Source organism: Musca domestica, unplaced genomic scaffold (genome assembly GCF_030504385.1).
Source record: "Musca domestica strain aabys unplaced genomic scaffold, Musca_domestica.polishedcontigs.V.1.1 246, whole genome shotgun sequence".
NCBI lineage: Eukaryota > Metazoa > Arthropoda > Insecta > Diptera > Muscidae > Musca > Musca domestica.
The window spans coordinates 605,695-632,461 of record NW_026712274.1 but is presented as its reverse complement, the minus strand read 5'-3'; the positions used below and the strand labels follow the sequence as shown (position 1 = coordinate 632,461).

Sequence of the window (26,767 nt, the reverse complement as noted above, 5' to 3'; positions counted from 1 at the left end):
ACGTGCCTAGTCGAAATAACGGTTTTAGACCCTAGGTCTCTTTATACCACATCCGTTTCAGGACATTTGGCGTCGACTTAGCGATGACCGTTCGTCTGTCTGGCTGGTTGGTGCGCACGATAACTCTCGAAGGGAGTATCTGATTTCGTTTAAACTTGGAATCTCGTGTTATTATTATCAAAATTGGATCGAGTTCGGAGATTGGCAATATCGGTCCACTCCTTCTGGTACCTTCCACACAACAACAACATTTTCAAATAACATATTTTACTGCACAGAAAGGGGAAGGATAATCCGATATTGCTCAAACTTTGCAAATTCTAATCTTTCCATCAGTGCTATGTCTGGCGGTTCTCTCCGTCGAGTACCTCTACCACAAAAGGGTCAAAATTTTGAATAATTACAACTCTTATAAAATGTGATGTAAGGATCCAATCTTCTTAAAATTTCACACATCCCAATATTTTAATTAACCCAAGGTCTGGTGTTAATTTGGGATATATATTGGTTTACTCCTCCCCCACAAGTGCCAAAATTTTGAATATCCATTAAGCTCTTAAAAGGAAAAATTAAAATCCAATTCCATTCAGAATTGGTACAATCAATGTTTCTATTAACACAAAATCTGTTACAAGGATGATAGAGATCGGAACATTCCTTGTGGTACCCCCAAAAAGGTTAAAGTTTTGAATAACCAAATCCATCATAACATCCGAAATAAGCATCCAGTTCTCTTCATATTTCACACATCCTATTATTTCTACTAACACAAAATCTGCTATCAAGATGGGATGCATAGGTTTACTCCTTCTTGTACCTTCCCCATCAAGGGTAAACATTTTGAATATCCATGAAGCTCACAAAACGTAAAATTAAGATGCGATTCCTTTCAGACTTGCCACATCTTAATATTTCTATAAATACAAGATCTTATGGTACATATCGGACCATTTCTCCTGGTACCTGCTCAATATAGCGTTCACGATTTTTGAAAAAAAAATGCTCCAAAAATTGCACATATCTCACATAAGGTATAGGAAATAGTCGATATAGTCCAAATCTGGCACGTTGTAATATTTTTATCAGCCTTAGGTCAGATACGAATTGCTGAATATTGTCCAACTGCTTCGTAATAATCATAATTCAAGGCTGGGGGTATAAATCTGTTGGCAAAAACGACTGATACTTTTTAACTTGTTTTTCTCCATCTTTAATACTGCTATGTAGGTGAAAAGTGAACGTTTTCCGTACTATGAAGAAACAACTGGTGTCTAGATATGCAATAAGGCTGTAGATTTTTTGAATATGGACCTCCGAACTATTTCTTAGTACAGAATATTTTAGGATTAGTGTCACGTGGACAGCGTTCGATTAAGCATGAGAGTCACAATTTGTGCGTGGAAGAAAAAAAAAAGATTTTTAGCAATCTACGCCATATGGATACGGAAAGTACTAAATTATACAAAATAGTGTTGAATTTTTATTCGGAGAAAAGTGGAAGCAAAAATTGAGTCACATGAGAATTTAATGAGGGTTGGTTTTTAAAATGAGTACTATTAAGGTACGAAAAGTACGATATTGTAGTACATTTTTGTACCATAAGGATATAAACAAGTAAAAAGCTGTAAGTTCGGCCGGGCCGAACTTTGAACACCCTCCACCATTTGGTAAAAATTTTGCAATTTTCAAAAAAATAATATCCGTTAAAAATTCTGTTAAAATCTTAAAAATATCGAATGTAGCCGTATATTAGGGTCTATAACACGACGTGGACCTGCATAGGCAAATTTTTGTCACAAGCTATTACAATATTCTAATGCGAAACTTGAAAAAAAATCTGTTTATAATGTTGCTAAAATCATCATAATAACGGATATAGGGAGGTACCATGGGGGTTATAAAACGTGGACCTGCACAGACAATTTTCTGTCATAGGATGTAGTATCCATTACTAAATTAAAATACCAAATTTGAAACAATTCCGGTCAATAATGTCTCTAAAATCGTCAAAATAACCAATATCGGGATGTACCGTTATATGGGGGCTATACGAAGACGTAGGCATACATGTCTGTCTTAGGATGTAGTATCCATTACGAACTTCAAATACCAAATTTGAGACAACTCTGGTAAGTAATGTCGCTAAAATCATCAAAATACCGAATCTCGGGAGGTTCCGTTACATGGGGGCTATACGAAGACGTAGACCGACCTGGCCAATTTTAAATATCAAAAGTCCTGCAGACATAATACACATTTGAGTAAAATTTTATCAGCCTACTTCATTTCGTTTGGAAGTTAGAGTGATTTCCACAGACGGACGGACATTGCTAAATCGACATAGAATTTTATGCTAATCAAGAATATATATACTGTGTGGGGTCTAAAATGTATATTTCGAGGTATTACAAACGGAATGACAAACTTATTATACCCTCCATACTATAGTGGGGGGTATAAAAATACCAAATTGAAGGAAGTAATGTCTTCTATGATTTCTGATAAGGGCTGAAGTCAAGTCAGTATAAGGCATGTGTATCTAATAAGGCATGCCATTTCAAGTACGTACTACTAAAATACAAAAAGCCCAATATTGTATGAAATATCTCAAAGTGAAGTAATTTGCATCATTATTCCGCTCAATATACCAGGCCACATAGAATACAGGCGCTAAATATTTTGCCAACCAGTTTGTACTGCAACAAATAGTCTTCAATGTGAAATGGTTGCTATCTAAAAGTAGAACCTAGCTTTTGGGTTTTTTAAGCAACCCAATTTGACTTCTATTCAAATTGCCCCGTGGTGCAGATAATGAAACATGACAATCTTAATGCCGATGTAATTATTTTTTATTTTTTATTTCATAACAATTGTCGGGTTACTAATTTCTGCCGTTCCATTAAGAAAATCTCCTTTTTAATGTTTTCTGCCTGAAATATGCTCCACATAGAGAATTTTTAAATATCTTATATTTTGATATTTATACCCTACACCACAAGGTGGTCAGGGTATTATGTCTTTGTGCATTTGTTTGTAACAGGCAAAAGGAAACGAGATAGACCCATAGTTCCTTTTGATGATCTGCATAGAATCACATTCTGAGTCGATTTATGTCCGTCCGTCTGTCCGTCTGTCCGTCTGTCCATGTATTTTTGTAAACAAAGTACAGTTCGCATTTATTGCCCTATCCAGATGAAATTTTGCACAAATCATTTGTTTGGTGCAAGGACGAACCCTATTGAAATTGGAGATAATCAGTCAAAATTTAGATATAGCTCCCATATATATCTTCGCCCGAATTGCCTTTTATTGTGCACCAAACGTGTAATAAGAATTTTGCACGTACGATCAGATTGCACCTGAAAATAAGTATGTCAAATTTGATCGAAATCGGTTCAGATATAGCTATAGCTCCCATATATATTGTTCATCCGATTTGTTATTTTTGTCCTCCGCAGCCGTAATATGCACTCTGTAACAACAATATTTGGGGAAATATATCAAATACAGCTCAGAAATACATTTGCTAAATTTTATCGAGATCGGTCCATATTTGGATATAGCTCCCATATATAACTTCGTCCGATTTAACTTTGATTGTGCACCAAACGTCTAATATTTGGGATGACATTTAGCACCGAATTGAGTCTAGAAGCTAGTATGTCAAATTTGGTGAAGATCGGTTCAGATATAGCTATAGTTCCCATATATACTGTTCATGCGATTTGTTATATTTGTTACCCACAGCCGTAATATGCACTCCATAACAACGATCTTCAGGGAAATATATCAAATACAGCTCAGAAATATCTTTGCCAAATTTTATCGAGATCGGTTCCGATTTGGATATAGCTCCCATATATATTTTTATTCGATTTCAAATTAATTGTGCACCAAATGGCCAATACAAGTCTGAATTTAAAAGATAGAAATGCTTCGGCATATTTAGTCCTTTGAACTTTAAATTATAATTATAATCATAGCGTGTATGATTGAATTTTCCCATAGAAACTTTTAATTGTTATGCGGAGCTCTACTAAATAAGCAAAGTGATGTAGGGTATCATAAAGTTGGCCCCTCCCGACTTTAAGACTTTCTTTACTGGTTTTTCTTGAGTTTTAAAGGCATAACATTTCGGTCCTCCTGAATTTAACATCATTCTTACATGTAATCAATGCAATCTACACCGAAAAAATACCGAAACGTCTTACTCATATATATGCAAACGTCTTCCTTCACATCCTCCCTCAAATCAGTGCGAGTGTGTGCCTCCTTCAATTCCTTTGTTAAAGACTCGCATTGAAACGGAAGTAGCTTTGATTGCTAAGTAAATTAAGCCAAAATTGATGGCAATAGAATAACAAATCACCCAAAGAGTGGACGATAACAAAAAAACAATGGCGAAATAAATTATGGTAATTGAATGAAAGGCAAGCCATCACGCACATACTTGCAGACGCACACATACACCTCACACACACACACACCGACTGCCAAACACCCAATCAATTTGTCAATCCCTGCATAAGAAATCGCTTCCTCAAGTGGTCTCATTAAAATACATGACTTTCATTTAGTCGAGAGAATCGATAAATACGCCAGCAGATAATCATAATTAAGATGGTAATGAAACACTTTTTTTCTCTTTTCTTCTTTCCCCGTCCTCTTCTTTTCGTTTTCGTTTAGTTAATTGTCTGCCTTTCAACGACAGTTCAGGCAGCGAAAATACTCAATGCCAGTGAAGCCTTTGACAATACCTGGAGTACGGCCACCGATTTGGAAAATGAGCTGGAGGTAAGTTGTATTGCAAGCGGGAATTAATGTTTAAAAAATATAATTATTATAATTTGTGGTTTTGAACGACTCCGTGTTTTCGTGCAGTGTGTCTCGTCACAGCAGAAACGTTCGGTAAAAGGCAGCAGTTCCAGTAGTGGCGGCAGCAGTAGTGGTTCGGGAAATTCTGGCGGCTCTGGTGGTTGGACCACCTGGTCCGAATGGTCGACCTGCTCACGAACATGTGATGGCGGTGTTATGCAACAAATACGCCGCTGTCAAAACGCCAATGGTTGCAAGGGTGACAGTGTGCGTTATCGCATTTGCAATATGCAGCCGTGTCCAGAGAAAATTGATTTCAGGGCGCAACAATGTGCGGCCAATAATGATGTGCCCTATGATGGAACTCTGTATAAATGGACACCGCATTATGATTATGTGGAGCCGTGTGCCCTGACATGCAGGTGAGTTTGAGAAGATTAAAAATAAATAAAAATTAGAGTAAATAAAATAGAAAGCAAATTTGATAATAAAAAAAAGGAAAATGATAAAATCGGTATGATTTTAAAGTAACTAATTGAACACCATGTGGCGTATACGTTATTTAGCACTTATACGCCCTCTTACTGGCAACCTAATAATAACTCTTCTTCTGCACCCTTCGATTATGTCGAAAACTGAAATCGAAAATATGAAATATGTTCTGTGGTTTATGCATACGATGGCACTCTGCTTATGCAATTATTATTTGTTTTTCTCTTTCTGTTTTTTTATTCTGTTGGCTGTCAACATTGGAAAAAGATACATCTTCTGATAGTCCATAAATCCTTTATTGTCATACAACAACAAAACATATTTCATAACAATGTTCATATTTGGTTAAAGTATCAGCAATTTTTGCGAGGCAACAGATTTAAATATTCACAACTGAAATTGTTAATTATTTATTTCAATATATAGTTTTTTTTTTTTGCCTCCATCATACACAGTATGGAGGATATATAAAGTTCGTCATTCCGTTTGTAACTTACGAAATGGTAATTTTAGATATTACATATATATATTCTTGATCAGTGTAAAATTCTAAGACGATTTGGTCCTGTCCATCTGTCCGTCTGTCTTTTCTAATCACTCTAGAGTCAAAACGAATAAAGATAAGAAGCTAAAATTTGGAACACATCAGTCTATTGTCTGCAGGCAGGCCAAGTTCGAAGATGGGCTCTATTAGTTCACGATATCGTAAAGCCCCCCGATGTTAGGTATTTTGATGATTGCAGCCAATTTTTTCAAAGATTGACTGAAAATCCACGAAAGGAGTTTCTTCTGAGTACTTTACCCCCAGGAGGAATATTGTATGTATAGGTCGTATATCCTTAATATAACGGTAACCCCCCCACCCCCCACACTCGGTATTTTGATGATCTTAACTACATTTGTCAATTGAATCATCTAAAAATCCTTACTAGAAGTTCTTTCTAGGCGCTTTACCCCCTGGTCCACTATAACGTATAGCCCATGTACCACGGTGCCTCCCACTATTCGGTATTTTGATTATGTTAGCGACATTATTCACCAAAGTTGTTTCAAATGTCGTATTTATTGTTCGCAATGAGTATATATATCCAGTGTTTTGATGATTTTAACTACATTATTCCCCAATTTTTTTCCAAGTTTCGCATTTGCATATTGTAATGACTTATGACAAAAGTTGTGTATGCAGGCCCACCTCTTCGTATAGGCCCCGAATATAACGGTATTTTTAAGATTTTTTCATACCCTCCACCATACATAGTATGGAGGGTATATTCAACATTCCGTTTGTAACTCATCGAAATAATCATTTTAGACCCAACAAAGTATATATATTCTTGATCCGTCTGTTGTAATCACGCTGCAGTCTAAACGAATTAAGATAGGAAGCTAAAATTTTGCACAGATCTTTTTTTTTGTCTGCGGGCAGGTCAAGTTCGAAGATGGGCTATATCGGTCCACGATATCGTATAACGGTACCCTCCGATATTCGGTATTTTGATGATTTCACCCACATTTTTCAACGGAATTGTCTGAAAATCCACACAAGGAGTTCCATGTGGGCACTTCATTCCTCGGAAGAGAATTATTATACAGGTCCACGATATCGAATAGTCCTCATATAACGGTACCCCCGATATTCGGTATTTTGATGATTTTATCCACAGTTTTCAATTGAATTATCTGAAATTCCATACAAGGAGTCCCTTATGGGTATTTCACCCCCTGAAAAAGAATTGTCTATATAGGTCCACGATATCGTATATCCACCATATAACGGTACCCCCCGATATTCGGTATTTTGATGATTTTAGCCACATTTTTCAACTGAATTGTCTAATAATCCACACAAGGAGTTCCTTGTGGGTACTTTATCCCTTGGAAGAGAATTATCGATATAGGTCCACGATATCGTATAGCCTCAATATAACGGTATCCCTCGATATTTGGTATTTTGATGAAGTCAGCCACACTTTTCAATGGAATTGTCTGAAATTCCACACAAGGCGTTCTTTGTGAGCACTTTACCCACTGACAAAGAGTTCTCTATATAGGTTAACGATATCGTACAGACCCCATATAACGGTACCCCCCAGTATTCGGTATTTTGATAATTTTAGCTATATTTTCCAATGGTATTCTCTGAAAATCCACACAAGAAGTTCTTTGTAAGCACTTTAATCCCTGAAAGGGATTTGTCTATATAGGTCCACAATATCGTATACCCCCCATATAACGGTACTCCCGATATTCGGGATTTTGATGATTTTAGCCATATTTCCCAATGGAATTATCCACACAAGGAGTTCCTTGTGAGTACTTTATATTGTCTATATAGGTCCACAATAGCGTATATCCCCCCATATAACGGCACCATCCGATATTAGGTATTTTAAAGATTTTGAACAGAATTTTCAATGGATTTTATTTTCTTGAAAATTTTCTAATTCGTTCCAAATGGTGGAGGGTATTTAAAGTTCAGCCCGGCCTAACTTACTGCTTTTTTACTTGTTTTTTTTTTTTTTTTTTTAATTTCCAAATTCGTTCCAAATGGGTTAGGTACTTTTTAGTTTAGTTAGTATATTTTTTTTGCAGTACAGAATAGTTTTCATATTTTTTAAAAAATGTATGTCCTTTGAAGTCCTTTATTAGGCTTTGATACGAAAATGAAATTCTTTAAATTAGAAAGGTTCGTTGGTGGCAGCTTTATCGAATGGTGGACTTATACTGAAGTGTTTTGGTGAAGCGAGATTTTATCTATTGAAAACTGAAATAATTCTGTATTTGACTGATTCGTTAAAAAAATGCCAAAGTTCTCCTAAATTGGCGCTATATCAAAATAAGGACCCATGAAGACAGTTCTATTCAAAATAACGTTTCTATCCTTTTGGAACACAAAATGACAATTCGCAACAGATTCGGTGGAAAAATGTAGCTGAATAACCGAAAATAGCTTAAATAGGGAGGTACTGATATTTGAAATCTATACCACAACTTGGACCAATAATGTCCATTTGTAATACCCAAACCTCTAGGGACTCGTAATATATTTTAAATAAATAAATAAATTTCATAATTTTAAATAAAGTTTTTGTGTAAGTACTTCAAATTATTTAAAACCAAGATATATATCTACCTATGGACTGAAAGATCGATGGAAAAATAAAAAAATCCATTTTTATATTTTTGAAATCAAATGAATGATAAGGAAATTCGGTGCGGTTTCTAGTCATCAACGAGTATTAAAGATAATGACATCAATCCATATGTATCGCCCACATTCTAATTTTGTATCCTTTATTCAAATGCACACGTAAATATTATTTCTTTTAAATAATAATCATATATTTGTTATCTTTTTGTCTTTTTTAACAGGGGTCGACCTGCCCACTTGGCTGACGATGAATCGTCGGAACCCACCGCAGATGACAGTGAACACTATGATGAATTGAGTGTGGTGGTGCAATTAAGTCCACGTGTCCTGGATGGGACACGTTGTCGGTCGGGTAGCCTCGATATGTGTATACAGGGCAAATGTCAGGTAAGTGTAGCCGAAAACTAGTGGCAAGCACCCTGAGTTTTGCCATACTCGCTTGCGATGGTGAGAGTGTGGGGCATTTGTATTCGTGACATTTTAGACAAATCACCGACAGCAAACAAACAATTTGCCAATAATTTGCATTTTTTATTTTCCCAAAGGAGGGTAAGAAACACATTAGACGGGGTAGATTCGCTTCGTTTCAACTGTTTGTCCCAAATTATGAAAAAAGTAATTTTTATAAAGTTTTTTTTTTTTTGTATTACGGCAAGCATTTCAGTCGAGATGCCATTATTCATTTTATGTCATACTTTGATGTATTTTTTTGTTTTTGTTGTGGCTGTGATTTTATATTTTTCAAACAAATTCCGGATACAGATTGTCTTCATGTGGTTTCATCGTAGTCGTTGTTATTGTTGTATTAGCTAGGATTCCTTGTCTGTGTGTCAGTTGGGTAGGAGGCCGTTGTTTATTGCCTTATTTGTTTTATCACAAATCACTTCCGTTGCTGGTGTACGTCTGTGTTCATGGGTGTTTGTATTGGTGTGCTCCATTTCAGAGTAATAAATGCCAATATGTCGTTTTGTGGTTTTACTCGAATACTTCACCAGGATATTTCCTTTGCTCTGCTTTGTCTGTCTGTCTGCCTGGCAATGAGTTGCCGTGTTCGTTCGTTTACATTTGTTTTGATCATATTTCAAACTGTTGGGTTATGGGGTGTCGCGTTGAAGGGTCTCTACGCCATAGGTTTTTATGATCAATTGTTTTAGATTTTTTTGTTCTTTAGCAAAAAAACACAAACAGAAGACAATTAAATGGGGAAGGGTTTGTGGGGTTATTGGATTGATTACCGCTGCAGGGTTGATTGTGGTGGCGGTGACTATACGTTTTTTTTAACTAACAGCTATAATTATATGAATGCTTGAACACTAAACGGTGGCACCGATTTCCAGTGAATTTTATTTGAATAACATTATATAATTCATTTTGAAAGTTAATTCTCACTCATAAACATTTTTATATCCTCAGAGGGTATAGTGTACTGGATACGACCTCAATGTTTAAATAGCGGTTTCTTTGGACAAAATTCGTTGGTGACATTCAGAGCCGAACTAGCCATGTCTGTCTGTTAGTTCGTCCGTGTGTCTGTATGGCCAAAGGTGGGCAATATCGACTCTTTCCTTTTAACATTTCCCTCTAAAAAAAAATAATAAAAAAATTTAGTTGGTATTTAAGAATATTTTAAATAAAGTCTTCCCCTGCAAAAACAATGCATTTAGTAGAATAGTGTCTCAAGGACTTTAAACAAATCCCGTGATTTTATAAGAACATTTATCAAGGACTTCCTGCCAATGAAAAAACGCGGAAAATGTCACAGATTTTCTAGAATAAATTTAAGATTTCCTGTTTAGAATTCTAATTTTTCAAGGACCTCTTATAATTCGAGGACATAATTTAACAAGTAAAGAAGCAGCTAAGTTCGGCCGAGAAGAACTTTTAATACCCTCTACCATTTAAAAGGAACTTGAAAAAATAAAAAAACGCAAAATACCGTTAAAATTATGACCTTTATACGAGGGCTATACGAAGACGTACGCTACAAAAACCCTACAAAGTATATATAGAATCAGGATCAGCGTAAAATTCTAAGATGATCTAGCGATGTCCGTCTGTTTGTCCATCTGTTGTAATCACGTTATCTTTCAAACGAATTGAGATAAAAGGCTAAAATTTTGCATATATGTATAGTTTACCAGTAGGTAGGCTAAATTCGTAAATGGGCCATGTCGGTCCACATTTTCGTATAGCCCCCATATAACACTACCTCCCAATATTCGTTATTTTCATGATTTTAGCGTCATTATTTACCGGAATTATTTCACATTTAAAGTTCGTAATGGGAACTACAGTCTATGACAGAAAATTGTCTATGCAGGTCCAGGTTTTCGTATAGGCCACATATATCAGTACCTCCTTATATTCGGTATTTTGACGATTTAAGGTACAATACTTACCGAAATTGTTTGAGTTGTCGTATTTGAAGTTCGTAATGAATGCTACAGCCTGTGACAGAAAATTGTCTATGCAAGTCCAGGTCTTCGTATAGCTCCGATATAACGGTACCTCCTCATATACGGTATATTGGTGATTTTTGCAACATTATTCAACGTTTATTTTAAGTTTCAAATTTGAATATGGTAATGGCTTATGACAAACAATGCCTATGTAGGTTCACGTCGTATAGAATCAATATAACGGCTATATTCGGCATTTTTAAGAGTTTTACAGAATTTTTATCGGATTTTTGAAAATTTCCAAATGGTAGAGGGTATTCAAAGTTCGGCCCGGACGAACTTACTGCTTTTTAACTTTAACTTGTTTTTTTTTTTTTTTTTTTTTTTTTTTTTTGAAAGTCTACCTGCCAGAATTCGAAGGAAATTCCGGTCAAAAATCCGGCTGATATATATAAAAATATTTATAATGGGTTCATGGTCAAAAATTGTGAATTTTTTTTAATGATTTCATTAAGTTCATCCCGGTCAAAAATCTCTAGCAGGTCTTCTTAAGGTCTTTTTTAATGAAAGGAGGATATTTTATTTTTCTAGGTCTTACTAGCAAAAATCTTGGAAAAAATCATGTCTGTTTCACATACTTTCTGTAAATTAGTCATTTGAAAAATTAAAAAAAAAATTAAAATTAAAAATTAAATTAAAATTATTTTTTTTTTTTTTTTTTTTCAAGGGCATCGGTCAAAGAATTAAGAACATTTTTTTTAGAACTTCCAGGGAAAAACGTGATAAAATCATGGATCTTTTACAACATGTTTAAGATTTATGTGGCAAAATCGAGTTGTTGTAAGTTATTTCTTAAAAAATATAGATGCAAAAAAATGGACGATTTTGAAAAAAAAAAATCTTAGGGCTTCCTGGATAAAAATAAAGAATTTTTTTTTTTTTTTTTTTTGTGAAAAATACTTATTCAACTTCATCCTGGCAGATCGATCAAATTATAAAGGATAATCTGCAAAATTTTTAATTGCAATAATTTGAAAACCCACAGAGCCAGAAATACTAACAAGAGTTGTTTTATGATCCAAAAATTTTGACAATAACTTCAAAATCAAAGGGAAAAAATTGATAATGGCCATGTAACTCTATCTAGTTAAGAAATTCATTCACTAGTATTGGAGACTATAAGCAGTAGTTTATAAAAATATTTATTTCAAGGCCTTAAGAAACCAAAGCAATAAAAACGCATACTAAGTTCCCTTTATCGTCTAAAAATATCCACTGTAACTTCTAACTAAAAAGATTAAAGACCAGTAACTAAAGACAACACAACTCCATCTAGTTGTGAAACTTAGACACAAGTATTAGCAACGATTTGCACATACAACCTGTTCTTGGATTTACTCTGTCTATGACATATATTATAATCATAAGATCTGTAGAAATCTATGTTAAATTTCAAGTCTCTAGGTCCCAGGTTCATTATAAACCATCCACGAGTCGATATTATCAATTATTTTATATTTCAGTATGATATTCTCTACAAAACTTCAACCATAATATAATTTTCTGAAACACGTCTCCTAATATACCGCCCTAGGGCTATTTGGCCTACCATTTGTAAAGAACATAGCATATCCCTCCCCTGTAGCTCCAACATTGAAAAGTATAGCATATTCTTAGGCTTTTTTTATTTCGGCGTGTCACTAATACTGTGATTATCATTTTTGATTTATTGCACCAAAGATGTCACCATTTGCTAAGGAAATCGTTTTTATGGTTGCTTGTTTGTTCTTTCGTTGCTTCGTTCATTCGTTCGTACGTCCGTTTGTTTGTTTGTTCTGCTCTTCTTTGTCTGCCGTTGCTGCGACTTTTTGGCAGTAACAATCCAGATTATTTGTTTATTTGCGGTTTTCGCTTGTTTATCACATCAAGACGGAAACCAACACAACAACGGCAGCAGCAGAAAGGGAAGCTCACCACACAACACAAACAAGTCAAGCTGTCAGGTTCGTTTGTTTGTTTAGGTAAGGGGGCGGGGGAGTGTGGGGGTCTTAGCCGTCGCCACATTGTTTGACTTTGATTATAAGAAGACATAAATAAATTGTATACCTGTATTGTAATACTCGAAGCCTATTTACATATTTATGTTTTTATTTGCTTTATTTGTTATACCGCATGTGCCCCTCACCCACCTGCCTACCCGATGAAATTACATCAAGGTTACATGTGGCGGAACAGCTAAGTAATTCGCATTTTCTTTCGCTTTCATTCTTTCAGCGCGTTGGCTGTGATTTAAAAATTGGCTCAGCCAAGAAGGTTGACATTTGCGGGGTTTGCGGTGGCAATGGCAGCTCATGTTCCCAGTCGCTCTATCAGTGGGAAACGGTACCGATGTCCCTGTGTTCCGTGTCATGCGGCGGAGGTAAGTGGCTTATGTATATCATTTATATTGACTGGAGATGGATGTCTGCTCTGATTTGTTTCTCTTTGGAATTTCGAAAAGGAAATGAAACGAAAATGTTGTTTTTACTTAATTTGATACAAGGTGTTACAAAATTCTCGCCTGGTTTTACATAAATACACAACAATTTCAGATGATATGGCTGGAAAGCTTTAAAGAAAATTCAAGTGAATGAGAGATTATATACTTTAAACAGTGTTTTCTTTTTTTGCCTAACCTTAACCAACATATTTTCCCTCATTTCTTAAGTGTTTGCATTTATTTTTCTTCTCAAGATTGCTCTTCAAGTTTCTTTGAACACGAACACATTCTCAAAGGAACTTGAACACGCATTCGCACACCGACACAGACACATGTGTACAATCACACACTCACACACAATATTTATTTAATAATTGAGTGGAAATAAAGGAAAGATGCAACCAAGGAAAAAAACCTGAATTGCTCACATCCAAGTCTTTTACAAACACACACTCACTACCACACCTAAGGACACTTGAGACGGACAATTGTAAGAATAAATGAATGTGTAGTGGTGGTGGTGCGGGTCTTGAACAGGTGATTGATTTTCTAGGAATGGCATTCCGTATAGGATATGTTGGATAAATAAAGACACTTCCCCACAAACAGATACTTGTGTACGTGCGGAAGTAATTTTCTCACTGATTATGTGAATACGTTTAGGGTAAAAGGATTGCAGAGAATAATGGAGATCCTAGGAAGCAGAAAATATATTAAGCTTTATATTAAATGGAATGTTATTGCAATAAAAATACCTTAACCTGCATAAGAAAAGGCTTTAAAAAAACTCCTGGAAATCTTCTATACACAACTTGAGATTTTTTGTAGGCATTCTTTAGGTAGAATACATGTAGAGGGACGACACCTGGGTTGAAACTACTTTTTAGAGCAGACAATCGTAGGACTTCCTAAGGAGGTCTATTATAGAAAACTAAACAAGTAAAAAAGCAGTAAGTTCGGCTGGACCGAATTTTTGAATACCATCCACAATTTGGAAAAAATTTTGGAATTTTCCAAAAAATTAAATCCATTAAAAATTATGTTAAAATCCTAAAATTACCAAATATAGACGTTATATTGGGTTCTATACGAAGACGTGGACCTGCCTAGCTAACTTTTGTCATAGGCCATTTCAATTTTCAAAACGAAACTTGAAACAACTTCAGTGGATAATGTAGTTAAAATCATAAAAATTACCGCATAGACTGTAGTACTCATTAGGAACTTCAAATACGAAATTTGAAAAAAAAAAAAACCGGCGAATAATGTCCGAAAATCATTAAAATAAATAAATCATTAATATAGGGTGGTACCGTTAAATGGCGAATATACGATATAGGGGACCTATATAGACAATTCACTTCCAGGAGGTGAAATACTCTGAAGGAATTCCTGGTGCTGATTTTGAGATAATGCCTTTTAAAAATGTAGCTAAAATTTGAATACCGAATATCTGAAGGTACCGTCATATGGGTGCTATACGATATCATGGACCGATATAGCCCCAGGTGTTTTCTAGATACCAGACCACTTTCAAGACTTCTATATAAAGAAGATTGGGCTTCGTGCTAGCTTCAGACGTAGGACCTTCCATTCTAACTCCATGGATGCCTTCTATGTTCCTTTTATATATAGAAGACCATATAAGCTATGATTCTGAATATAAGAGAAATTGCCCGCTGCGCTAGAACACCTTCTACCTCAGCATTGTTATACATTTTCGTAGAAGAGAGCAGTGAATCTTCTATGATCCTGTCTCTTTTTATAAGAATAACATTGTCTTGAATTCTTTACCGAGAGAAGCGGGTCTGCTGGGATAATAGAATAATAGGTTCATCTAGGGATAATACCTCCTGTTTTTTAGAAAAGCCTACGTGGGTGGTCTTCTGAAAATTTATTATTGAATCTGTTATACGAAGTCCTTCTGGACTTTAATAATAAGACATTTAGTTTTTTGGTCTTCTATTGTAAAACTATTTTGTGTTCTCTAAAAGGTCCATTTGAACTTCAAGAACAATTCAATTTTGTTTTAATAACGGAGCCGAGCTGTATGGCTATAGAGGGTATATATCACTTGATACCGCCAAAACGTGCCTTATCGAAGTAACGGGTTTGGACCCCAGATCTCTTTGGACCAAATCTGTTTAAGAATATTTAGAGTCGATCTAAGTATATCCGTCCATACGTTCATCTCTCTGTCAAGCTGGCTGGTCTCTCGATGGGAGCATCCGATTCGGTCCAAACTCGGTACATCGTAATATTATTTTCAAAAATAGATACAATTCGGATGTGAGCAATATCAGTCCACTCCTTCTGGTTCCTCCCCCACAAAATATAAAAATTTGCCAAGAAAACAATTTACCTCATAGAGAGAGAGAAATGATCATTAGATTTTGTATAAATTTTACAAATCCCAATATTGTTGTCAGTGCCGCTTCAGGTGTAAAAATTGACAATATCGGCCCCTCTATCAATCTGGATATCTTTGATAAGATTTGTTTCAAGACTTTGGAATATCCTTGAGATCCTGTCCGTCCGATTATGTGTTTTACGTGTTTTGCTGATATATTTTATATCCTACGATTTTTCCCAAAGCCCCCAAATTCTATTCCTTTCTCCCATTCAAATAATTTTGAAGGTTGTAACCATTTCATTAACGTTTATTGACTTTCGTTATTGTTTTTTGAGGAGTTGACTTAATCCTCTTTCACAAAACAAACACTTCAGAAAACAAAACAGCAATGGCACGAAACACAACTACTTCCAGAACAACAACTCGAACAACAACAACAATAACAATGGAGTAAACAATAAAGTGTTTAATGATCGAGAATAATAAACTAGAAACGTTACCAAATAGTCTGCGACACTCACACTATCTGATTTCTTTTTTTTTTTTTTTTTTGGTAGTCACGTTTGTTGGCTGCTTTGTTTGTTTTTCTGTCGAACTCGAATCGATTTCCACTGACATTCAAATATTTTTGCATTTAATGTGAATGCGGAGGTAGTTTTTCTTTTGCATTCTCGGTAGATGGAAATTGAACTTTGACACGCAACATGGAATAAAAATAAACAAAATCTAAAAGAGAAAATTCGAATTTTTAAGCAAGTCTCGCTAGCTCAGCTATTGGCTGGTATAGAATCGACTATTGTTTGCTTGGCTTAATAAATAAAAAAAACGAATTCATACAATGAGCAATCATTGATTGACAAAGAGTAAAGCACAAGTAACCGAACTACCAATATTCAATAAACAAATATTTTATATTTTGGTAGTCGACTTTTTGGGCGAAAAAAAAACTAAAGCCAAGACGTACCACGACGCATTTACCTCCCCAAAAAAAACAAAAATGATAAACGGCATAGCGTGACAATTGATGTCAACAATTTACTTATCGAGTTATTACCACCTCCTTGTGAACGCCTTTTCCATCTCATTACAGTTGCTTAAATATACCCTTCTTTCCCTCAATGACCTATTTTCCTGCTATTGAATTTGGCTAGTAATTACCTGTGTTAACCTTTAATGACCAAAAATTGATGGTAAGAATTTGTAAATGTTAGAATTTTTTTTTTGAAATTATTACTTAATTACCTTTTCGAACGGGATACCTACCATCCACAATGATGGCTACATATATTTCAAATTCCGCTCCTTATTGACATTGCTCTATGAATGTGTCCATTTAATTATTTAAATCAATTTATTTCTCATTAAGGTCGAATGTCAATTGACTTTTCGTGCGCTCTCTCTCTCACACTCCATCTCTCTCTCGCATTTTTAACTAGCAATGCATTAATTGTGGAATCGTTAGAAATCCCTTAGCACAAATTAACAACTGCAAATGACCATTTGGAGCCAATATCCCAAAGGGAAGTAATTAAATTGCAGTCCCTGAAGAATACGGTTGTTAATTATTTAGTAATTGTGTCTTACACCAACAATAGAACATTAGTCCCCAGGCCAAAACGGTTTTATACCTTTAATCTTGTGGTTATAGAGGGTATATATCATTAAAAACAGCCAAAGTAAGTCTCATATAAAGAATGGAAGAAATGCGTTTCAGGACATTTAGAGTCCATCTTACGATGTCCGTACTCTTCCACATGTTTGGCTTGTGTGGTGACTACATAAATCCTCGAGGGGACATTCGATTTGGTTCAAACTTACAACATAAAAATTATTATTTCTAACCTTGTTCGGATACAAGCTATATCACTTTCTGATACCTCCCACACGAACGATGAAACATTTTAAAATTATTCATTTATCTCATTTAAAGTAGAGGAAGTCCACGATAAAGTCCACACTTCGCATATCAAATATTATTTGGTCAAGTGCCAAAATGGACATCATTGCTTCAGGTCAACCAACCTTTTAATGGCCAAAATTCTCAATAAGTCCCCATTTCCCAATTTTTGTAAAATTTCAACCCTTCGATTTTTTGCCAAAATTAGATTCAATGTAAAGATGGAATATATCGGTATACCTCTTCTTGTAGATACCCCACAAATTGTCTACATTTTCAACTAATCACATTTCTAATGGATAACGAAGGGAGTATCCGAATAAGTTAAACTTTTGGACATCGCAGTGTGTCATCTTGAAAATAACGTCACGTGTCTATTCAATACTCACAAGAAATATTGAAAATCCCTACATACAGGGTGAGATGAAAAAACTGCAACCAACTTCAGACTGCTGTCATCTCTAAGCCACTCGTCCAACAGCTGTTAAAATTATTCCAGTGACAGCTCATTATATTGTTTACAATCGTACAAAAGCATTTTGGTGAGCATTTTCCAGAAAAGAAGTTATTCGTGATGGTATTCAAGCGTGATAGTGTGATTTCTTTATATTTGGCCGGAAACCCACAAGCGGCTATCGTTAAAGCAATCCAGCATTTAAATGTGAATAAATCTATTGTGATACTGGTAGCGCAGCTCGACGTCAAGGAGGTGGACGGGAGAAAACAGCAACATCAGCAGAAATGGTTTGAAAAGTAAAGAAGCGACTTGATCGAAATCCGCGTCGCAGTGGCCGAAAAATGGCTCGTGAGCTGAACATATCGCAATATCCCATTCGGAAAATATTGAAAAATGAGCTCGGGGTAAAGCCATTGAGATTCCAAGAAGTGCAAGAGCTTTCACCGCAACAGAAAGAAAATAGACTCAAAAGAGCTAAAGAGTTGCTTCGCTTGGCCGAAAGTGGTGAACTGTCGAATTTGGTTTTCTCCGATGAGAAAACATTCGTTGTCCAGCTGTTTGTAAACAAACAAAAAGATTGCCAAAGAGGTCAGCTGAAAATTTCGCCAGAAGGTGCCACCAGAACTCAAGCGCCGGTCATGGTGGTGTAGTGGGCCGCCGTAACAGCCGATGTCCGCTCTCCGCTCGTATTAATCGACCGTGGCATCAGTGTATTAAAGCCTTGGGCACACAAACATTTTGGCCGCAGACCTAGCCATTTCAAAAGGACTCATCACCATCGCACTCAGTACGCGCCACCCAAGAATGGTTACAAAATGAGGTTCATCGCTTCATTTGCAGCGCACAATGGCCACCAAAATCTCCTGATACCAATCTGTTGGACTATTGTGTCTGGAGAATTTTGAAAAGCAAGGTTGGCACCAAAAAATTCCAAAGTGTCGATCAACTCAAGTAGGCGCTTCGCCGGGAATAGGCCAAAATACCACAGAGCAACATTCGGGCAGCGTGTGACGGTTTCATTGGCCGTTTGAAGGCCATAATTCGTGCCAAAAGTGACCAATTCGAACAAATCTAAACTTATTCTAAAATTTGATGCTATTTCCGACATTTTTCCTTTCATTCGCAACAATTAAAAAGAATGTAAAAATTATGGAGTACTGTACTGACATATCTCTTTTTTAGACCAGGTCTTTTTTGGTAAAATCATTGGTATGTGACAAGTTTTTAAAAAATCGCAATCGCTGTTATGAGCCTTGTGGTTATTCAAAATATTGATTCTTTGTGGGGGAGAAATCAGTAGTGCGATTCTCTAACTCATTTTTTGAGTTACCGACAAAAATCGGTAAAATTGAAATGCTTATAATTTCGCTAGTTAACGACAATTTTCATCAAGTTACCGACCAAGATGAAGTAGTCGTTAAGTCCTACCGATGGCAATAGTGTTGCCAACTTTAATTTGGACTTTTCATTCAAAATTTTGCGTTTTAATTTTACCGATATTTGTCGGTAACTCAAAAAATTCGTTAGAGAATCCCACTACAGATCTTGTGTTGGTAGGAGCATTGGGATATGTGGAATTTTAATGGAATTATTAAACCTTTCACAAGCGTTTTTGTAATTTATAATTGAAGAAGGAGGCCGATATTGTCCATTTTCGCATCAGACCAATCACTGATACAAATATTAAGATTTGCCAAGCTTTAGCAAAATCGGATGAGCCTTCCTTTTGACCTTTTGTGGGGGAGTTACCCAAAGAAATGGACCAATATTTCCTATCTCCGAACTCGGCGTAAATTTAATAAAAATATAATAATGTTACGATGCCCCCAGTTTGGACGGATTCGGATACTCCCTTCGAGAGTTATCGGGGGTACCTCCAAATGTCCTGAAACGTATTTCGTCCAAAGAAGCTTAGGGTCGAAAAATATGATATGGATGTTTTTGCCTATATTAAATGATATATATCCTCTGCAGCCATATGGCTGAGGGTATTATTAGACAAAGCCTAGACTCCAATGACCATGTTACAAAGGCCAACTCTCCTGTTAGGAACCCCCTGACAACTTATCCACTTAAGTTCAATATTCTAACCATCAAAATTTATTTTCCTTTATATTTTTAAACTATTTCCTCTACATCTGTGTGAATAAAGTTTACAATTTTAATTTACCAAAGTAAACTGGAGATATTGAAGGTATACATTTTTCCATTTTAAATTATTCACATTTCGAACTACAAAACTAGGTGCCCGTTTTCCTTCAATAGAAGTAATCAAATCAAACAAAATTTAAGTGTCTCTAAGTCTCCCCATTGAACTCCCTCAATTATTTGATAAAGAAGAAGTGCTCGCTCTGTGCCTCCAAACTTACTTTCATATTTTCCCCTCCAACAACCAGCAACAACAGTTCTAAATGCCTTTCAAATATTGTAAAGTTTTCGTTTTTTGTAACAAATTTCCTCGGGACATCAAACATTTCACTTTATTGCCCAAAAGCCAAAACATTTCATAATTTGCAACTAAAGTAGATATGGTAATTTTCCAAAAGAAGGAAAATGAAAACAAAATGGAAATGCCCTGGTCAAAGTTTATTGACATTGTCAATGATGTACAACTTGCTGTTGTTGCTGTTGTTCGGTGAAACTTTGTTAAGACTTGGACAGATGTTTGTAGTGACTGGGTGACTTGCAACGCTTCACGGTGACCATGAACACAGCCGGAGGGTCCACCAAAATCATTTGCCTCTCAAACAAGTTTTAAACGTTTATGTTTGTAATTTCATGGCAACATTAACAAAATCAATCTTTCGCTATGAACTTTCTTTTTTTTCTTTGTTGGAGATATAATATTCTGGCAATGCCATTGAATTTTTGAATTGTTTTTTATTTCGGGGACTTTAAACTGGCTTTAAGTTAAAGCAGATTATTTTACAAGTTACTTAAATATTATTTTAGAGGGGAAAAGAGACATATAAGCTATTTTATTAGAGGAAATTGAAGACTTGTGTTTTACATATTGGCAGTTTATTCAGAGTGACACATTAGAAAAAATTCAGGGTCGAGAAAAAAACAAATTATCACACATAGATGTCGCTGAGTTATAAAACTGTTCATAAAATTGAAGCCATTTGTCAGTAACGTTATCCCCATTATTTCAACACCTAGAATAGCTTATTACAGCGCCATCTAGATTTGTTAATTTTCACCATGACTTCATGTTTAATTTCCCTCCCAATTTTCAACATATGTAAAACCAAATCTTAAATTACCTTTTAAGAAACCTCCTTAGCAGCGACTTTCCCTTCGCTGCCAAATGAAATTCCAAGATTTACCATATCCCTGTGTCACTCACTAACTTATTTGCTTTCTTCTGTGAATTCTTGCTTTTCATGTTGCCGTTTTTTTTCTTGTGTTTTGCTTTCAGGCTATAAGATGTCTCGTGTTGTGTGTCGCAGTCGAGTCTCTGGCACCGAGGTGGAGGATGCCCTGTGCAATGCAGCTAATCGCCCTGAACCATCTGTGGAACTGTGTAACACCCATACCTGTCCGCCCAGGTAAGTGAAGTAGAGTTTTTGTCCCACTTGTTTAGCTGTGGCAGTTGTGGGTAGCTGTCGTAGAGAAACAAGATTTAGTAGAATTCGTATTTTCTTTTTTTTTGGAAAGGTAGGGCGGGAGGCTAAAATGTCAAGATATGCCAGTGATGGTTTCAATGGAACACATTTCATGGAGACATTTCCTCGTTGTTGGGTTTGTGTTCCACCACCCCGCGCTATTTGATTGAGAGCTGTGTTGTAGGGAAACTTGTCATTACTCCTCCAAACCTATATTCATTCATTGCATTTCACTTTTTCGCCTGCATTTGGTAGCTCGCTCACCCGCTCGCTCGCTCGCTGTTCCCATTGTAAATGTGGCACTTTTGTTGGTTAGCTACCGCAAAATGTAATTTAACGTTTCACAGGAGGTTTAAACTGTAATTGAAGTTTTTAACATTCGTTGCCAGCTAACAGCAGGCAAAACCCAAATGCTTAGCATAGGGAAATTAAATATTTCATGGCAATACTAATTGCGAAATTGTGCCACGCAACATTTGTGAGACATTTATTTCGAAAAAATGCAACATGCTTTGCAAAAAAGGAAAAAAATCAAATAATTGGTAAAGGTATAAATACAGTCTTCCACTATTGATATATGGGTGCCATGCTAAATAGTGAACCAAAATGGCAATCAGACTTAAAACACTTAGGGAAATTCTACAACCAAGTGGACTCCATACCAAAAACTATATACGAATGTAAACTTGTCCCAACAATAGCGAAAAACTTCCAGCATTTGTTCGATATATATCGACACACTACTGATTCCTACCCACATTCTTGTCAAGAATTGGAATTATCATGGCACTCATACAATGCGAAATGACTCCCCGATTTACTTCACACTTTGCACATTCCTATATTCCTATCTGCTTTAGATCTAGAGAGAGATGGAGCATTTCGGTCAGGCTTGCTCATAATATTAGCATTAGTAGTGGTGAGAGACTCTCTTGCCCTGCCAATTCACATGAAAATAGAAAGAGAATATGTGTGCTTTGTTTATACTTTTTCGTTCGAGGCTGCTCATAGCTGATTTCGGTCCACTCCTCCTGGTACCTCTCCCACAAACTAACAATTATGTAATAAAAGTCAGTCTATAGAGAATCCCTGCATATCGTCTATAGAAACTCTCTCTTCAGCTCTTCTATAAAGTCCCAATCTATCTCTCGTCGGCTCGTCCATGGAAACTTTCTCTCTCTCTCTCTATCTCCGGCTCGTCTATAGAAACTCTCTCTCATTTCAGCTCGTCAGGTCGTCTATAAACAATATCACTCTCTCTTTAGCTAGTCTATGGAGATCCCCACTCTCTTCTGCTTGTATATAGAGCAACTTCAGCAATTTTCTTTATAGAAACTCTCTCTATAAATACTCTTCTTTTAACTCGTCTATAAAGACTTACCCTTCAACTGTATCTTTAGCTCGTCTTTTATTCAATTCGCCTATAGAGACTCGTCCATAGGCACTTTTCTTCCAACATCTCTCTCTCGGTCTCTCTCTCTTCAGCCCATGTATATAAGCCCCTTCCTTTACCTACAGAGATTCTTTCTCTTCAGTCCATCTGTAGAATTTTTCTCTCTCTCTCTTCAGTTTGACTTAGCAACTCTATCATCAGCTCGTCCATACAACTCCTCCTTCTTTGTATATAAAAACTTCCTCCAGCCCGTTTATAGTAAATCCCTTCCGCCAATCTATGGAGACGCCCTTGAGCTCATTTATGTGACCAGCTTAAGCTCATAAAAAGTCGAAAAGATTGGCTTCAGTCGCTTTATAAATACTCCCCCAGCTCTTCAAAAATGATTTCCTGAACTCGTCGATAAAGACGACTTTCAGCTTTCATCGATAAAAACGACCTTCAACTCGACACTCAGTCGATTTATGGAGGCCTCCATCAGCTCATCTTTGTAACCCGCTTCAGCTCATGAAAAGTCGAAAAGATTGGCTTCAGTCGTTTTATAAAGACTCCTTCACTTCTTCTAAAAAGACTTCCTCAACTCGTCGATGAAGACGACTTTCAACTTTTATCGATAAAGTCGTCCTTCAACTCGTCTATGAAATCTTACTTCTCATCTATGAAGTCTCCTTTCATCTTGTTTATAATGACTCTCTTAGCTCGTCTATCAAAACTACCTCATCTCGTCTATGAAGCCTCCTTTCAACTCCCTCAGCTCGTCTATAAAGACTCCCTTCAGCTCGTCTATAAAGACTCCCTTCAGCTCGTCTATAAAGACTCCCTTCAGCTCGTCTATAAAGACTCCCTTCAGCTCGTCTATAAAGACTCCCTCAACTCGTCTATAAAGACTCCATCAGCTCGTCTATAAAGACTCCCGTAGCTCTAAGACTCGCTTAGCTCATTTGTAAAGACTTCCTCAGCTCGTCTATAAAGACTTTCTCAGCTTGTCTATAAAGACTTCCTCAGTAAACACCTTAAGCTCTATAAACACTCCCTCAGCTTGTCTTTAAGGCTCCCTCAGCTCGTCTATAAAGACTCCCTCAGCTCGTCTATAAAGACTCCCTCAGCTCGTCTATAAAGACTCCCTCAGCTCGTCTATAAAGACTCCCTCAGCTCGACTATAAAGACTCCCTCAGCTCGTCTATAAAGACTCCCTCAGCTTGTCTATAAAGACTCCCTCAACTCGTCTATAAAGACTCCCTCAGCTCGTCTATAAAGACTCCCTCAGCTCGTCTATAAAGACTCCCTCATCTGGTCTATAAAGACTCCATCAGCTCGTCTACAAAGACTCCCTCAGCACGTCTATAAAGACTCCCTCATCTGGTCTATAAAGACTCCCTCAGCTCGTCTATAAAGACTCCCTCAGCTCGTCTATGAAGACTAGCTCATTTCGTGTAAACTTCAGCTCGAAGTTTTTGATTCGGAATCCTTTCCTCAGACCTCAGATTTTCTCGTTTTTAATCGGGAGATAAACGTGATAGCCGGCGGGAAAGCTGAGATAGTTCGAATTTAATGTGAATTTTATTCTCCACTCTTTTGTTTTATGCTGAAACGCTCACATGTCAGTTCTGTTTGAATGGGAGTCGAAATGCTCGAAACAGAGTTGTCTTTATAAGTGAAATCGAGAGGAAAAATTATTTTTTTACTGATTTGAGTGTTCTTATGTGTGTGTTTAATAAGGAAAGAGGCTTTAATATTGCTTTGAGCTGGGGAGACTCGTATACAAAACCAAGAGGAGAAAAACAGTGGAACCAGTAACACTATCACCTGTATAAATTCTGGTCGACTTCGAGCGAATTTTACTCCCACTCGGAAATGAGAAAAGTATTTCCGTACTTATTCGTGTGACATCGAAAATAAAGTATTCTCATTTTTTTTTCTACTCCCAGGGGGAGTTTTACTCCCTATTCCAATTCAGACGAAGTCGTGTTCTTTTACTAGCAAAAGTGATGGAGCAATAGAGCCATTTTAGTAGCATCTTAAGCTTATGTTAGCTCTGAATTCCTAAAAAACTATGTTAGTGATTGTTGGAGCTTCAAGATCAAATTTCATTTAGAAGATTATTTTTACAATATCTCCGTAAAAGAAATGTTTGTTTTCCCTTTTTTCTTCGCAAAATCAAATGAATTAAAGTCAAAAATTTTCTGAATTATAATCTAATATTTTAAATTTTCTTCAAGTAGCCCTTTTCCACCAGCCAATTTGCGATTACCAACACAACATAGAAATTAACTTTATTTTGGCAATATTAACTGCCACTTAACCCTTCAAAATTTGATAATAATTTAATTTTTGCCAAATATTAACTTGTTAACTAATGGTACTGTGTTTGTGTGTGTGCGAGTGTATTTTCAACTCTCTGTTCTTTTCAGATGGATAGCGGACGATTGGAGTCCTTGTCACCGTCCCTGTGGTCCAGGAATACGCACCCGTATGGTTGTGTGTGCCGAGGAGAACAATGGCCTAAAGACAAGAGTAAGTTTTGAATGCAGTTTTTTTTTTTTTTTTTTGTTTTCCAGTTTTTTGTTATTACGACCAGCAAGTCTTTTGTGCTCCAGCACTAGAGGGAAAAAAACTAAACTGGGGAGAAGAATGAAAAACAAAGTTAAAATTAGACATTGTCCTGAATTTTCAAAGATGTCGAGCCAACGAACGAACAAGCGAACTCCACAGCACCATGGCAAGCCGCCCGACCAGCCAGCTCTGCAGCAACACTAATGTTTTTGGAAGTTTCCTTAAGGGCATTTAGCGCCCTAACTAGTTTTCGTTTTCAGCCAAACTCTTTGCTGCCACCGACTTTGGGGACAAAATTAAAATTAGAAACTTTTTGTGTGTGTCCTGAGTTTGGCCTAAAACTAAGTTGGGCTACTTTGCCATAAAACTGATGATGATGATGACATTTTCTAAATTGTCTTGTAAATGCTGTTGTAAAACAACCACTAAAATTAGCCAGCTAATTTTGCAGCACAAAATCCTTATTCATCTGCCTCTTTAGCATTTTTTTTTGTTTTGTTGCTGTTTAAGCCTAACACTTGATGTTGGCCATCATCAACTGCTTATAGTGTAAAAATGTGCAAAAAAATATTCTAACTAAGCTTTCATTTTCTCTATTTGTGTGTTTACTTTCCAGGTTGCCGACTCGCTGTGCCCTTTGCCCAAACCACCAACTCAAGAGCAGTGCATTATAGCCGAATGCCCAAAGTGGGAGGTTGAAAAGTGGTCTAGCGTAAGTATTTCTTGTGTTTCCTTTTTTTTTTTTTTGGTATTCCTTAACTCTTCATCCTCTCCATGGTTGGAGTGCCTATAATCCCCGTTATGGCCCGCAAGATGTATTCATGCGGGCATTTAAATTTAAAATTTTAGGATTTTTATTTTTAAACGTTGGTTTTCATGGCCTGTCTAGCAACTGGCCATAAGGTAAACCAACATGGAAGTAGGAAAATTATTATGGTACAACCAGGAGGTCTTTTTTGTGTTCCTTGGGTGTTTTTGAGAATTGCCTTTGGTTTGTGGCTAACTGGTCTTACATTATCTTAGCTAAGGATTGCTGCAGTGGGTAAACATAAATTTCCAAAAAAAGGTTAACCAAAAAGGGAAGGTGCAATATTTTTCTTACTTGTAAGCCTCAACATCAAACGTAGACATGTTAAATAACACAACTTTATAAATAAGAATTTTGTAAAG

At 36.3% G+C, this 26,767-nt stretch overlaps 1 protein-coding gene across 2 annotated transcripts in view; it reads left to right on the top strand.

Moving 5' to 3' along the window:
• Positions 1-4,691: 4,691 nt before the first annotated feature.
• LOC131802807 (ADAMTS-like protein 3) overlaps positions 4,692-26,767 on the top strand; it is a 76,904-nt gene continuing 54,828 nt past the window's right edge. The window contains exons 1-7 of one of the 2 annotated variants that reach the window (XM_059123440.1): positions 4,692-4,794; positions 4,882-5,237; positions 8,680-8,845; positions 13,132-13,276; positions 21,465-21,594; positions 25,456-25,558; positions 26,214-26,309. In XM_059123440.1, coding sequence (XP_058979423.1) covers positions 5,032-5,237; positions 8,680-8,845; positions 13,132-13,276; positions 21,465-21,594; positions 25,456-25,558; positions 26,214-26,309 — 846 coding nt within the window. In that variant the 5' untranslated portion in view covers positions 4,692-4,794; positions 4,882-5,031. Of the gene's footprint in view, positions 4,795-4,881; positions 5,238-8,679; positions 8,846-13,131; positions 13,277-21,464; positions 21,595-25,455; positions 25,559-26,213; positions 26,310-26,767 lie in introns of those variants that run through there. The other variant, XM_059123439.1, reaches the window with a different exon arrangement.